This window comes from Vidua macroura, chromosome 10, assembly GCF_024509145.1.
Source record: "Vidua macroura isolate BioBank_ID:100142 chromosome 10, ASM2450914v1, whole genome shotgun sequence".
Lineage (NCBI taxonomy): Eukaryota > Metazoa > Chordata > Aves > Passeriformes > Viduidae > Vidua > Vidua macroura.
In genome coordinates, this window is record NC_071580.1 from 4,916,978 (window position 1) to 4,927,433 (window position 10,456).

The 10,456-nt window shown below is 44.7% G+C and overlaps 1 protein-coding gene across 1 annotated transcript; it reads right to left on the reverse strand.

Annotated features, from left to right (window-relative positions):
* Window positions 1–4,330: 4,330 nt before the first annotated feature.
* On the reverse strand, window positions 4,331–10,456 carry GHSR (growth hormone secretagogue receptor). The gene is made up of 2 exons (XM_053986380.1): window positions 9,703–10,456; window positions 4,331–6,548 (listed from the first exon to the last, which is right to left on the reverse strand). The coding sequence occupies exons 1-2, from the start codon at window positions 10,454–10,456 to the stop codon at window positions 6,244–6,246; spliced, it is 1,059 nt and encodes a 352-aa protein (XP_053842355.1). The 3' UTR covers window positions 4,331–6,243.

The window sequence follows — 10,456 nt, forward strand, 5'->3', positions numbered from 1 at the left end:
TAATACAAAAGAAAAAGAACCACTGTCAGAGTCAGAACACAAGGTGACACCCCCTTTGGCCAGCGTGTTGGTAGCAGTCCAAATTGGAGTGGCTCTACTCCTCCTGGAGTGGCAGATGTGGTTCTGTTGGAGCAGTGATCCTGTAGAAGGGTGTAATCTTCCTCTGAAGGTCCAGTGGAAAGCCCCAGCTGTTCCTCTTGGAAACCTGTGGAAAGGCTGACTCTGATGTCCCCAAAATCCAGATTCTATCCAGGTAGGAATACTTGGCTCCTCCCTCTGGGCAGAGCATCTCACAATGGGATGTTCTAGTTCTTATCAGTCACAAGTGACATTCAATGGCCCATTATCAGCAGATGTCTCGCCTGAGAGAGGATTGGTTGTGGAAGAGATAAGGAAAACTGCCCACTTAACAGAAGACAACTGCTAGGCACATGGCAACAGAATACATCTTGCTTCTCAATCTGGGACACCTTCTCAGCCCACTCCTGGCCAGCAGTGTGAGGGCTTGGCAGGGTGGCAGGGCTGGGATCCAGGTGGCACTTCACATCAGTGAGCACCATGGGTTTGGAGGTGTTTTCCCTCTACAGCTGTGCTGCAGAGCCGCCTCCTCTCGCTGAGCAGAACCGGGTCAGTGTGTTTGAAGGTCTCAGAGAAACGAGCACTCAGCATCACCAGGTCAGCTCCAAGATGAAGCCCAGGTGCTTTTTGTCCTGATCCAGGTAATTGAGTTAATGAGATGCCCTGAGTTTTGGTCTTAGGGAAAAAGTCATGGCATGCACCCATGCACAGCTGACATGGGGAAGGGCCACAACACACAAGCACTGGACTTGGAAGGAAATGGAGACCTCGGTGCTGGAAAAAGCACTGAGGAAGCCTGTTAAAAACCCACAAAGTGTGTTAGTTACGTGGGATAATGCTAATGTGCTATATTGTGTGCTGCAATGACAACAGGACTAAGGCTTGACAGTGAGTGACTGCAGAAACCTGTTAGCCTGCATCAATACAAGATGGATTAAATTTTCCTTTTCTCCACTGTACTTGCATAATCACAATTTAGAGATAAGAGGCAAATTCTGATCTAACATTTGATTTTCTGCTTTTTTTCCTAAACAGCAGCAAGCAGGGCTGTGGTTTCATGATCTGCCAGAGCTGGCACAGCTGGACCCCATCATCTGGCAACTGCTGTGGGCAAAAGTTTGGCCAGGAACGTGGGACACAAAGCCAAACCTCTGTGGGTTTTACCTGTCTCTCACCAGAACTCGTGCTTCAGAGGGAAAAGCCATTGGCAAGCATCTCTGTGTGAGGAAATGGTTTTGCTCCTGTGAAGTTTATGTGGAGCTGGGAAGGATTCCGGGTGGTCCATCAGGTGGGGATGGGGGAGGAGAAGGCTGAAGGGGGTGTGTGTCACTGCCCTCAGTGAATGATGGACCTGCCCAAAGGAGCAGAGATTTCCCATTAACACCACAGGAGCTTTCAGCTCTCCAGGTGCTGCTGGCATCACGCTGGGCAGGGTGTGACTGCAGCTGCCTGTGCCTGACAGCAAGTGGTGTCAAACAGTGCAAACTGCCAGGGGGCCCCGGGACATCCAGCTCCTGCATCTGCATCTGCTGGCTCATCCCGAGGGTTTCCTGTGTGTGTGCAGGCCCAGGGGCTGGTGCAAGGATTCCTGTGAGACACAAACCCCCTGCAGGTGGAGGTTCACCATGGGCAGAAGGGATGCAGAGCCAGGGCTGTGGAAACAGAGTACATGGTGTCTCTGCAGTGTCAGCCAGAGGCTTGTTTCCCAAATAAAGTTTGGGAATAAATGGGCTACTGTGCTGAGCACTCTGGCAGCACAGCTCAGGAACAGAAAAGTGATGCTGGGAGCTGCCAGATCCAGCCGAAACCCAGGAATGACATCCAAAGGGTGCAAGTGAATCCACACCCCAACACTCTGGGACAGCAAGGTTTGAGCAAGGGGTTAAAATGCCAAGGGCTTCGATTTCATTTTTGTAAAATAGGGCTGGTGCTTTTTATTGGCAGTTGTGAGGGTAAAATGCAGTTATGGTGCTTTCAGCTGGGGGTGAGGAGGGTGGTTCAGGATGTGGAGGAGTAACAGCAGGGCCATCCCTGGGAGATGAGTTTGATTTTTTTTTGTTCCAAATTTGAATTTACTTCTCAAGGTATAAATTTACCTCTTCAAGGCCACGTGATTTTTGCAAAAGATACATGCTCTGTGGAAGCCTATCCAGAAACATCCACTGGGCTCAGAGCAGCAGCATCCTAAAAACAGCAGATCCATGACAGAGAGGGGGTTTCCCTGGGTGTTTAGGTATCCAAAAACTGCTGATTGTAATGGGCTTATGCAAATGTAATTTGATACAAACTTACATAACTTCTCAATCTCTATCAATTCAGATTTTGACAGGAAGTGCTAGTTTTCCAGTATATTTTATTTTTGGCAAGAATTACAATAGGACATGATTTTCTGCTTGTGTGTGCCTCCATCAAAGGTACTTTTGTAAAATGAATGAAGCTTTCTGGTAAAGTCCTTTTGACCTATTTCATCACCAATTTAACTCACTGCCAAGAAAGAAAATGCAGCCAAATTGTTCTTGTTTATTTGTGGAGCTGTGATACAAAATGTAGAGGTAGAAAAGCTTTTAAAACTGGGACTGTTTAATGAATGAACTTTCAGCTATTTTCTCTATGGGCTGCTTACATTCAAGTCAGTAAGAATACAGCAAAATTTTGACTCTTACAGTCTCTATGCTTTTTTTTCAGTCAGAACTGGCAAGGTTTGTTCCCTCAGAGAAGAAGTTCCAGAAATGGAAAGGTTCAAGCCTTAAAAATCTCTTTCCTGCAGAGCTGCCCTGTCTCCCACACCAATGAACAGCCCAGTGCCTGCAAGGCATTCTTGTCTTCCCCCCATGAAAAATGGACCTCAAAAACCATGTCCAGGCCCAAAACTGGATGAGAGGCACAGCTCTGCCCTTTCACGTAGGGAAGGCTTTGGGGAGAAGCTGTCAGGAACATGAGGTGCTACAGAAGTGCCCTGGGAAGCAGAGGAGAAAGGCTCTGTCTGTGCTGGGAACTGTTTGCCAGGACATTTCAGCATCACTGTGCCAGCACAGATTGTTTGCCACTGCCCTCTGCACCTGCAGCATCCACTCTGCCCCTGTTCATCCTGCCAGAGACAAGGCAGGAGGAGCCTTGCCCCTTGTTGGTACCTGGGACACATGATGCCTACCTTGGACTGATTTCACTGCTCTTAGGTAAAATACGCTCTTCAAATTTTGCTCACTTTTTTTTTTTTTTTTTCCCAATTAAGTTATTTCTTGGGCAAGGTCAGGTTGGATGAGGCCCTGAGCAATCTGATCTAGTGGGTGGCATCCTGCCCATGGCAGAGGATTGGGACTAGAGGGTGTTTAAGGTCCCTTTTGTGTTCTGTGATTCTCTGAATAACACTCAAGACCAGCAATGCTGGGTTCATCCATCAGTGTGTGTGGGGATGTGTATATCTTTTTGGAGGCATCAGACAAAAATTGATTTTATGATGCAAAAGTGAGGGTTATCCAGGTTTTGAGGTGTGGTTTTTTTTTTCCTGCTTTCCATATAAAAGCAGTTCATTATGTACCAATTTGAAGCTGCAGTTCCTCAGCACATGCTGATGTGACCCCACTGGCGTTAGAGACTCCATATAGAAAAGTTTTGGTACTGAGGGCAGCAACACTAATGGCTGGTGTAGTGACAGCTACAGTGTGTTAAATGTTTCTGTTCCCTGCTAGATATGAAGTATTTTACTGCTTGTGCAAGAATCCTATGAAAGTGGCTACTTTTCTATAATAATAATTTGTGTATTTTGCTAGATTTGTCCAAGGACTTGGAGAAATGAGTCCAACTCCTCAGTCAGAAGGAAGAAGTTCTGTCCCCCCTCCCAAGGAGCAGCCAGTGCCTTTCTGACTTTTATGACTCCAGATAAAATGTTTTCAATTTCATTCTATACACAAAATTGTGAAAAATTTACAGTGCCGGTAGAGCTAAAATTTACATTTTCTCCTGGTGAAATGTTTAGGCTAAATGAAATTATTAGTATGTTTATAGTTTGTATGCACAAATGTGTCTACTTTAATGTTGCCTTAATGTTTAATCAGTTACTCTGATTAAACAAAATAGCCTAAACAAGTTAGTTATACAGTAAAACTGTTTTGTTTTGGGGAACAAAATTAAAATATAAATGTGAGAAAAAAAAAATTAAAATCCAGTTGTCTGAATCACCCTAGTTCCTCCCCCACCACAGAGCCACAGGGTTATAAAGGGTCTCATCACTTTATTTCTTTTTCTGTTCACATTTAACAGCACAGACACAGCTGAGATTTGAAACACCGATGTGACGCCGGGTGTGTGTGATCGGTTTGTTTGTACAGACATTTTGTTACTGAGCTCACATCTGCACCCTCTTTCCATTGTTCCCAAATGTCTTGTTTCCCTGAGTTGCATGAATTCTGCCACCAGACCTGCTTGTCAGTCAGTGAGTGAGAGAACAGCGTGGACAGCCAGGTGCCTGTGGGTAGAGGTGAAGCAGGAGGTGATCCTGCAGTGCAGCAGTGCCTCGGTGTGGGTGTTTGCACTCCTGGAGTGGGGAGGGGACAGGCTCAGGTGCCACCAAGGAGCAGCAACCAGCCCCTGGCCCCAGCAAGGTGATAGAAAAGACACTGAATATAGAGAAAAGGTCAATATCTCTTGTGGATTCAACCTGAGCAGCTGAAGGTGTAACGGGGGGAAAAGTGGCCCATCGGTGTGAGCGGGGGTTTGAAGGCAGGAGAGTTCTGCTGACACACAATTCACTAGTAAGAATTAAAATTCATCAGGGACAGAGGGCTGTGGACCAGCTGGGGATAAACACTAGAACCAAATGAACAGGAAGCTGCTATCACACATGCATGCTCTGAAGTTCTGTCAGCTCTGTAGGGCACAAAACCCAGTTGGTGAGACAATACAAGCCATATTCATTAGCACAGAAGATGGAACGTTTTCTGGTTTGCCTTGAAATGGCACATTTGAGGTATAAAAACCTAATTTAAGGGGTTTATGAATCAAGTATGAGAATGTGCCTGCCTGTGTCTCTTAATGCAGATTTTTCTATTACTTTCTCAGGTCATGGTGGTTAAAAAATGCAAAATGTTCTCAATTCAACACTGCAGCAAACGAGCAAACGAGCACAAATGCACACAGGCTTTACAGGGGGATGTGGCACTGGGACAGATTTTAAACAGAAACATGGGGGGTTTACAGGCAGGATACCTGTCCTCAGCAAGCTTTGGGGTGCAGTGGGGCGCAGTTAGGGACAGGTAGCCACAAACTCATTACAAATATTGAAACAATTAAAAGCTTCCAAGTTCAAACACATCAAGTCATTCACAGTCAAAATGAACAGAACAAGTACAGATTATTCATCTAGTAAAAAAAAAAAAAAAAAAAGAGACATTGGTGGGTGATTGCATTCCACATTTTTACAGCATCACTGCATGCCTGAAGTCAGCACTGTCCTTGTCGCACTGATATATATTTTAAAAAAATATTTCAGTACAGTCACATTCTAAGCCACTACTGTGAAGGCTTTTTTTTTTTTTTTTCCTTTCTATTTGGATGTGACATGGAGGTTATTTATTTTTAGCATGTTTAAAAATTCTCCATTTTATATCTCTTTTTTTTTTTTTTAAGAAATAATTTTCCTCATTCAGAGAAAAACATGAGCTTACTTAAAAATTGATATTATGAAAAGTGTATCAAATTTCCTGTTTGCTACTCCAAAAAACCAATTCAGTATTATCTCTCTAGGGTCTGATTAGATGCTAACAAAATTCTTAGCAAAACTAAAGCTAACTCTGGAAAAATTCAGCTCGAATGGGCGCTGCTGAAGTCGTACAAACTCTCGAGTGAAGCGGGCCACGTTTGCCTGCTCAGGATGGCACAGCCTAGTTCTGGGCTAAAGTCAGCGTTAAAAAATCAAACGGGCAAAAGCAGCACAAAAATAACACCTGGAGCGCTGCCAAATTCTGTGACCGCGTGTCTCTCCTCTCAGAGTCCCAAACTTCAGGCTTTTTTCCCCTCGTATCTTTAACTGCCTGCACCGCGCCTCCCAGCCCATCCGGGTGATGACCGGAGTAGCGCTTTCAGCGTTGGGATTCCCGTTCCTCGCCCTCTTCCCCTCCCGTTATGGCTTTCTGGGGGACTCGGCGGGTGATGCTGGGGTGCCTGGTGTCATGTGATGACGCTGGGCTCTGTCCACCCGCGGGAGCTCCCCTGCTTGCTGCTGGAGAGGCTCTGCTTGGGCAGGGCTCGGAGTCCGAACAGGCGGCAGGCGGCCACGCGGTACTTCCTCGACATGATGTTGTAGAGGATGGGGTTGATGGCTGCGCTAAGGTAGAAGAGGACAAAGGACACCAGGTTGCAGTACTGGCTGATCACTGCTATCTCCAGGGATCCAGCTTCGAAGGATTTGGAAAATAAGTACCGTCCTACGTGAAAAGGCAACCAGCAGAGTATGAACGCAAATACCACCACAACTAAAATAAAAACAGCAGAAGAAAGTGTGTTAAGTGTGAGTATCAACATACAGGTGATTAACATTCTGTTTTGCAGCTCTGTTCATGTAACAAATTAATCACAAAGTGTGAAAATGCCTCCCCTAAGCTTTCACTTGTGTCTCAATACATTCTCTGAGAGTATAAATCGGTGATACTTAATACACTTGGATCATATCTAAACAGGCTGCCTGAGTATTGCCCAACTAATCTGATGTAGCAAACTTCTGACCTATAAAATGTTTGCATCAACAGAGTATTAAAGAATCCAAATGGTTACCAAAAAAGTATAACCATCTATCATCTGCAGTGTTTAACAAAAGCAAATTATATGTGATAGACTCAACACTGTGGTTTATAATGAAGAATGTAATCACTGGGAAGCAAAATTATTTAAGAAAAAAAGCAAAATTGTTAAAGGCAAAGGCCCCAAAATAAAACACAGAATGGGGACTTGTAGAGCATATATGCCAAAATAAGATGAGACTGGTGCATTTCTCCAGTTTGTCCATTTTTTTGAACATAAGTTACTCCCAAGAAGAGTAAAACCAAATGTGTAGTATATAACTACATAATTATAGTTATACAGTATATCTGTAATATTGTATTACTAGAATGGTTGCATTTACATGTAAATATCATGTCTGTAGAATAATGGGAATGTGTATATCTCTGAACACTGGCCCATTGGAATTTTCATCTGAGAGAAAGGGAAATTGTTTCTGTTCATTTCCTGTGTGCCTTTGATCTTTATTATTTTTCATATTGCTCTGAGAGTATCTATTAATATATTACAGAGAGAAAAACCATAAAACTCGAGCAAGGGTTTCTGACATTCTTAAGCAATTTTTACAGTTAACCTGTTCATGGAATCACAGAATTGTTTGGGTTGGAAGGAACTTAAAGAAAATCTTTCTCCAAGCCCCCTGCTTTGAGCAGACACCTTACATGAGACCAGGTTGTTCAAAGTCCAGTCCAACCTGGCCCTGGTGGGCAGGTTGTGTTAGCAACCTGCTTGTGTTAGCTATCCTCATATCATGTCTTAGAAGATCATAAAATTCAAATTACTGAGAAGAATCGTTACAGGTATCTTCCCCCAGAAATTCTGCACCAGCATTCCCAAGTTTAAAAGGATGCTTATGCAGGACTTGTGGTGGAGTGGAAAGCACCAGAGTTTGAGGTTCAGAATAGGTTTTCCAGCTCTGCATCTTCCTGAGCCAACCACTTCCAGTTTTCCCTCACTATCTTCACTACAAAATTCAGATGATTCCCTAGCTCACATGGGGATTTGAATCCATGTAATGAATATTACCATGATGGTCATTATGAATGAGCAGACTTTAAGGCACAGCCTATTATGACTAGAATTTTAAGCACATGTAGGCATGCAATATCCCTAGTCAGTCTTTTGACAGTTTGATCTCCATGCATGCAGAAACCCATGGATTTCAATAGGAATGGGGTGTGATAGCTCCTTAGCAAGTCAGGCTGTACATTTAGGTGTTTAATTTCAGTCCCAGAAGCATAACCTATCTTTACAGTTAAAAGAACTTCTGATGCTAATCCAATTTACTTGATGTTCCATGACTTGATAAAGCCTCAGAAAGTGCCTTCTAAATTTTAAACAGAACATTAACACCAGTGAGAGAGTTGACTGCACTGAGCATCTGCTGCCACTGAGCCCTCACTAACTTCTTCCCATCTTTCTATCAAGCATCAGTCTGTTATCATTTAAGGAATATTGGCTCTCTGTCAGAGGAGAGTCTTGCCACTGCCTGGCTGTTCTCAGACCTTGTAAAAGGAAAAAAAAAATCAGTGCCTGAAATATTGCAATGCTTGTGGCAACACCTCAGAGCAGAAATAAGCACTTTTTTATTTCAAAATTCTTTACAGTTAAGTATATGGAAATATAAGTGTGGCAGTAATATATGTAATTTACTTATAGTCAGTGGAAGTTCATAATCCTGAACCTCTAGAAATGTGAGCAATTAATTACTTTCAAGGTCACGCTTACCAGACTGAAGTAATTCTATTGATCATAAAACGTATCTGAAAGGGCATAAAGAATGCTGCGGGTTTTATTATTCTTCCTGCTGCTGCATAGTAATAAATTAGGACATGAACAAAGAGATCAGATAGGCTCCTATTTGATAATTAAGGTACTTAGGACTCACTGCCACCTCTTGTCTGCCTCATTAGCCCACCACTTCAACCTTGCTGAAAGGAGCCTGTGAAAGCTTCTTCCTGCAGAGCATCTTGTGCCCCCCAGAATCCTCGGGATGACTTGCACTGCAGAGGACTTTTGGCTTGGATAAAAGTACGCAGTGGCAGCAGGATTCTGCAGTTTTCAGACACTAAACTGCAGGACAACTTTTTGGGTTTGTGTATCAAACTGCCACTACATGCACTGACTTAGTATGTTAAAACTCGTGTTTCCGTGTGCCAACCGCAAGCGTTGTTTAAAGCGTTCAGCAGTGTCGATACACAAAGTTAGGAATGACAGTGTCTGTTGTCCTGATCCTGTTTCCTTACAGTCTGTGAGATTTTACAGCATCACAGACCTCAAAGGAGACTCGGTGCTCCTGGTTCAGCATATCCTGGGGTTTTTCTAATATGAAAATGCAGATTAATTTTCATAAGCTTGGTAGGAAATAACCCCTCTTTGCTAAAACCTTGATACACTTTTCCTATGAATCTTAATGCACATCATGCCCTGCCTGCCTGGCTGTAGTCTGCAGCTCAACTTCATGGCTTGAGAAAGGTTTAGTTTTGTTTAAAAATCAAATAAACTGTTCTCTGTAAATAACATTGGTATCCACAACCAAAGAGCTAAAACACTCAAAAATCTCCAGGGCACAGGCTAATTATAACTGTAGTATTCATCCTTGTCAGGGAGTCTTACTAATGTTTGTTTAACTGTTTGGGAGTCCCCAGCTCAAACCAGTTAGAAATAAATCTAAGGGAGGAGAAGAGTTATCCCACAGCCACCCTGAGGTTTAGCCTTTTGTATGAAAGGTTTTCTTTCCTTTGGAAGGAACTATAGTAAACTATCAGAGAGCTCCCCGTCTTTTTCTCTCTCACACACACACACAAGCACACACATCCTTTTGGAAAAACAGAGCAAGAGGACTCGTACCTAACATTTTCACAGTTTGCTTGTTGTTCTTATCCCTGATGGCAGTGTTTGGACCGATGTTCTTTCTCTTCCTCCTCCAGAGCTTCCTCCCAATGAGGCTGTACAGCACGGTCAGGCAGAACACGGGCAGGAAAAAGAAGATGCTGGAGGTCCAGACCATGATGGTGAGCAGCCCCGAGCGGATGGCGTACTCTGTGGCTCGGCACTCGTTGGTGCTCAGGGGGTTCGTGCCGTTCTCGTGCTCGACCCCCACCAGGATGAAGATGGGGCCGGCGCTGATGAAGGAGATGGCCCAGAGGAAGAGGATGACCAGCTTGACCTTCCCTTTGGTGATGATGACTTTAGCTCGCAGGGGGAAGCAGATGGCGACGTACCGCTCCACGCTGAGCGCCGTGATGTTGAGGATGGTGGAGTAGGTGCAGCTCTCGCTGATGAACTGGAAGAGCTTGCAGAGGAGGTTCCCGAAGTTCCAGGGCCGGTACTGCCAGAGGCGGAAGAGGTCCAGGGGCATGCAGAGGAAGATGAGCAGGTCGGAGAAAGCCATGCTGGACAGGTAGAAGTTGGTGGTGGTCCTCATGTCCCGGAACCGCGACACCACCAGCATGGTCATGAGGTTGCCGATGATCCCGATGACGAAGAGCAGGACGCAGGCGACGGTGATGCCGGTGAGCACGGGCACGGGGAACAGGTGCAGCGGGGGCTCGGCGCCCGTCCGGTTCTCCGCGCCGCGGCCGCCCGCGCTCCCCTCCCGCAT

What these genes read in the sequence shown, in the direction of transcription:
- GHSR (XM_053986380.1), bottom strand. Translation starts at nt 10,456, where the DNA reads ATGCGGGAGGGGAGCGCGGGCGGCCGCGGCGCGGAGAACCGGACGGGC. An exon ending in GCAAACTGTGAAAATGTTAG is followed by an intron (nt 6,549 to 9,702) that starts GTACGAGTCCTC and finishes TTTTTATTTTAG; the next exon opens with TTGTGGTGGTATTTGCGTTC.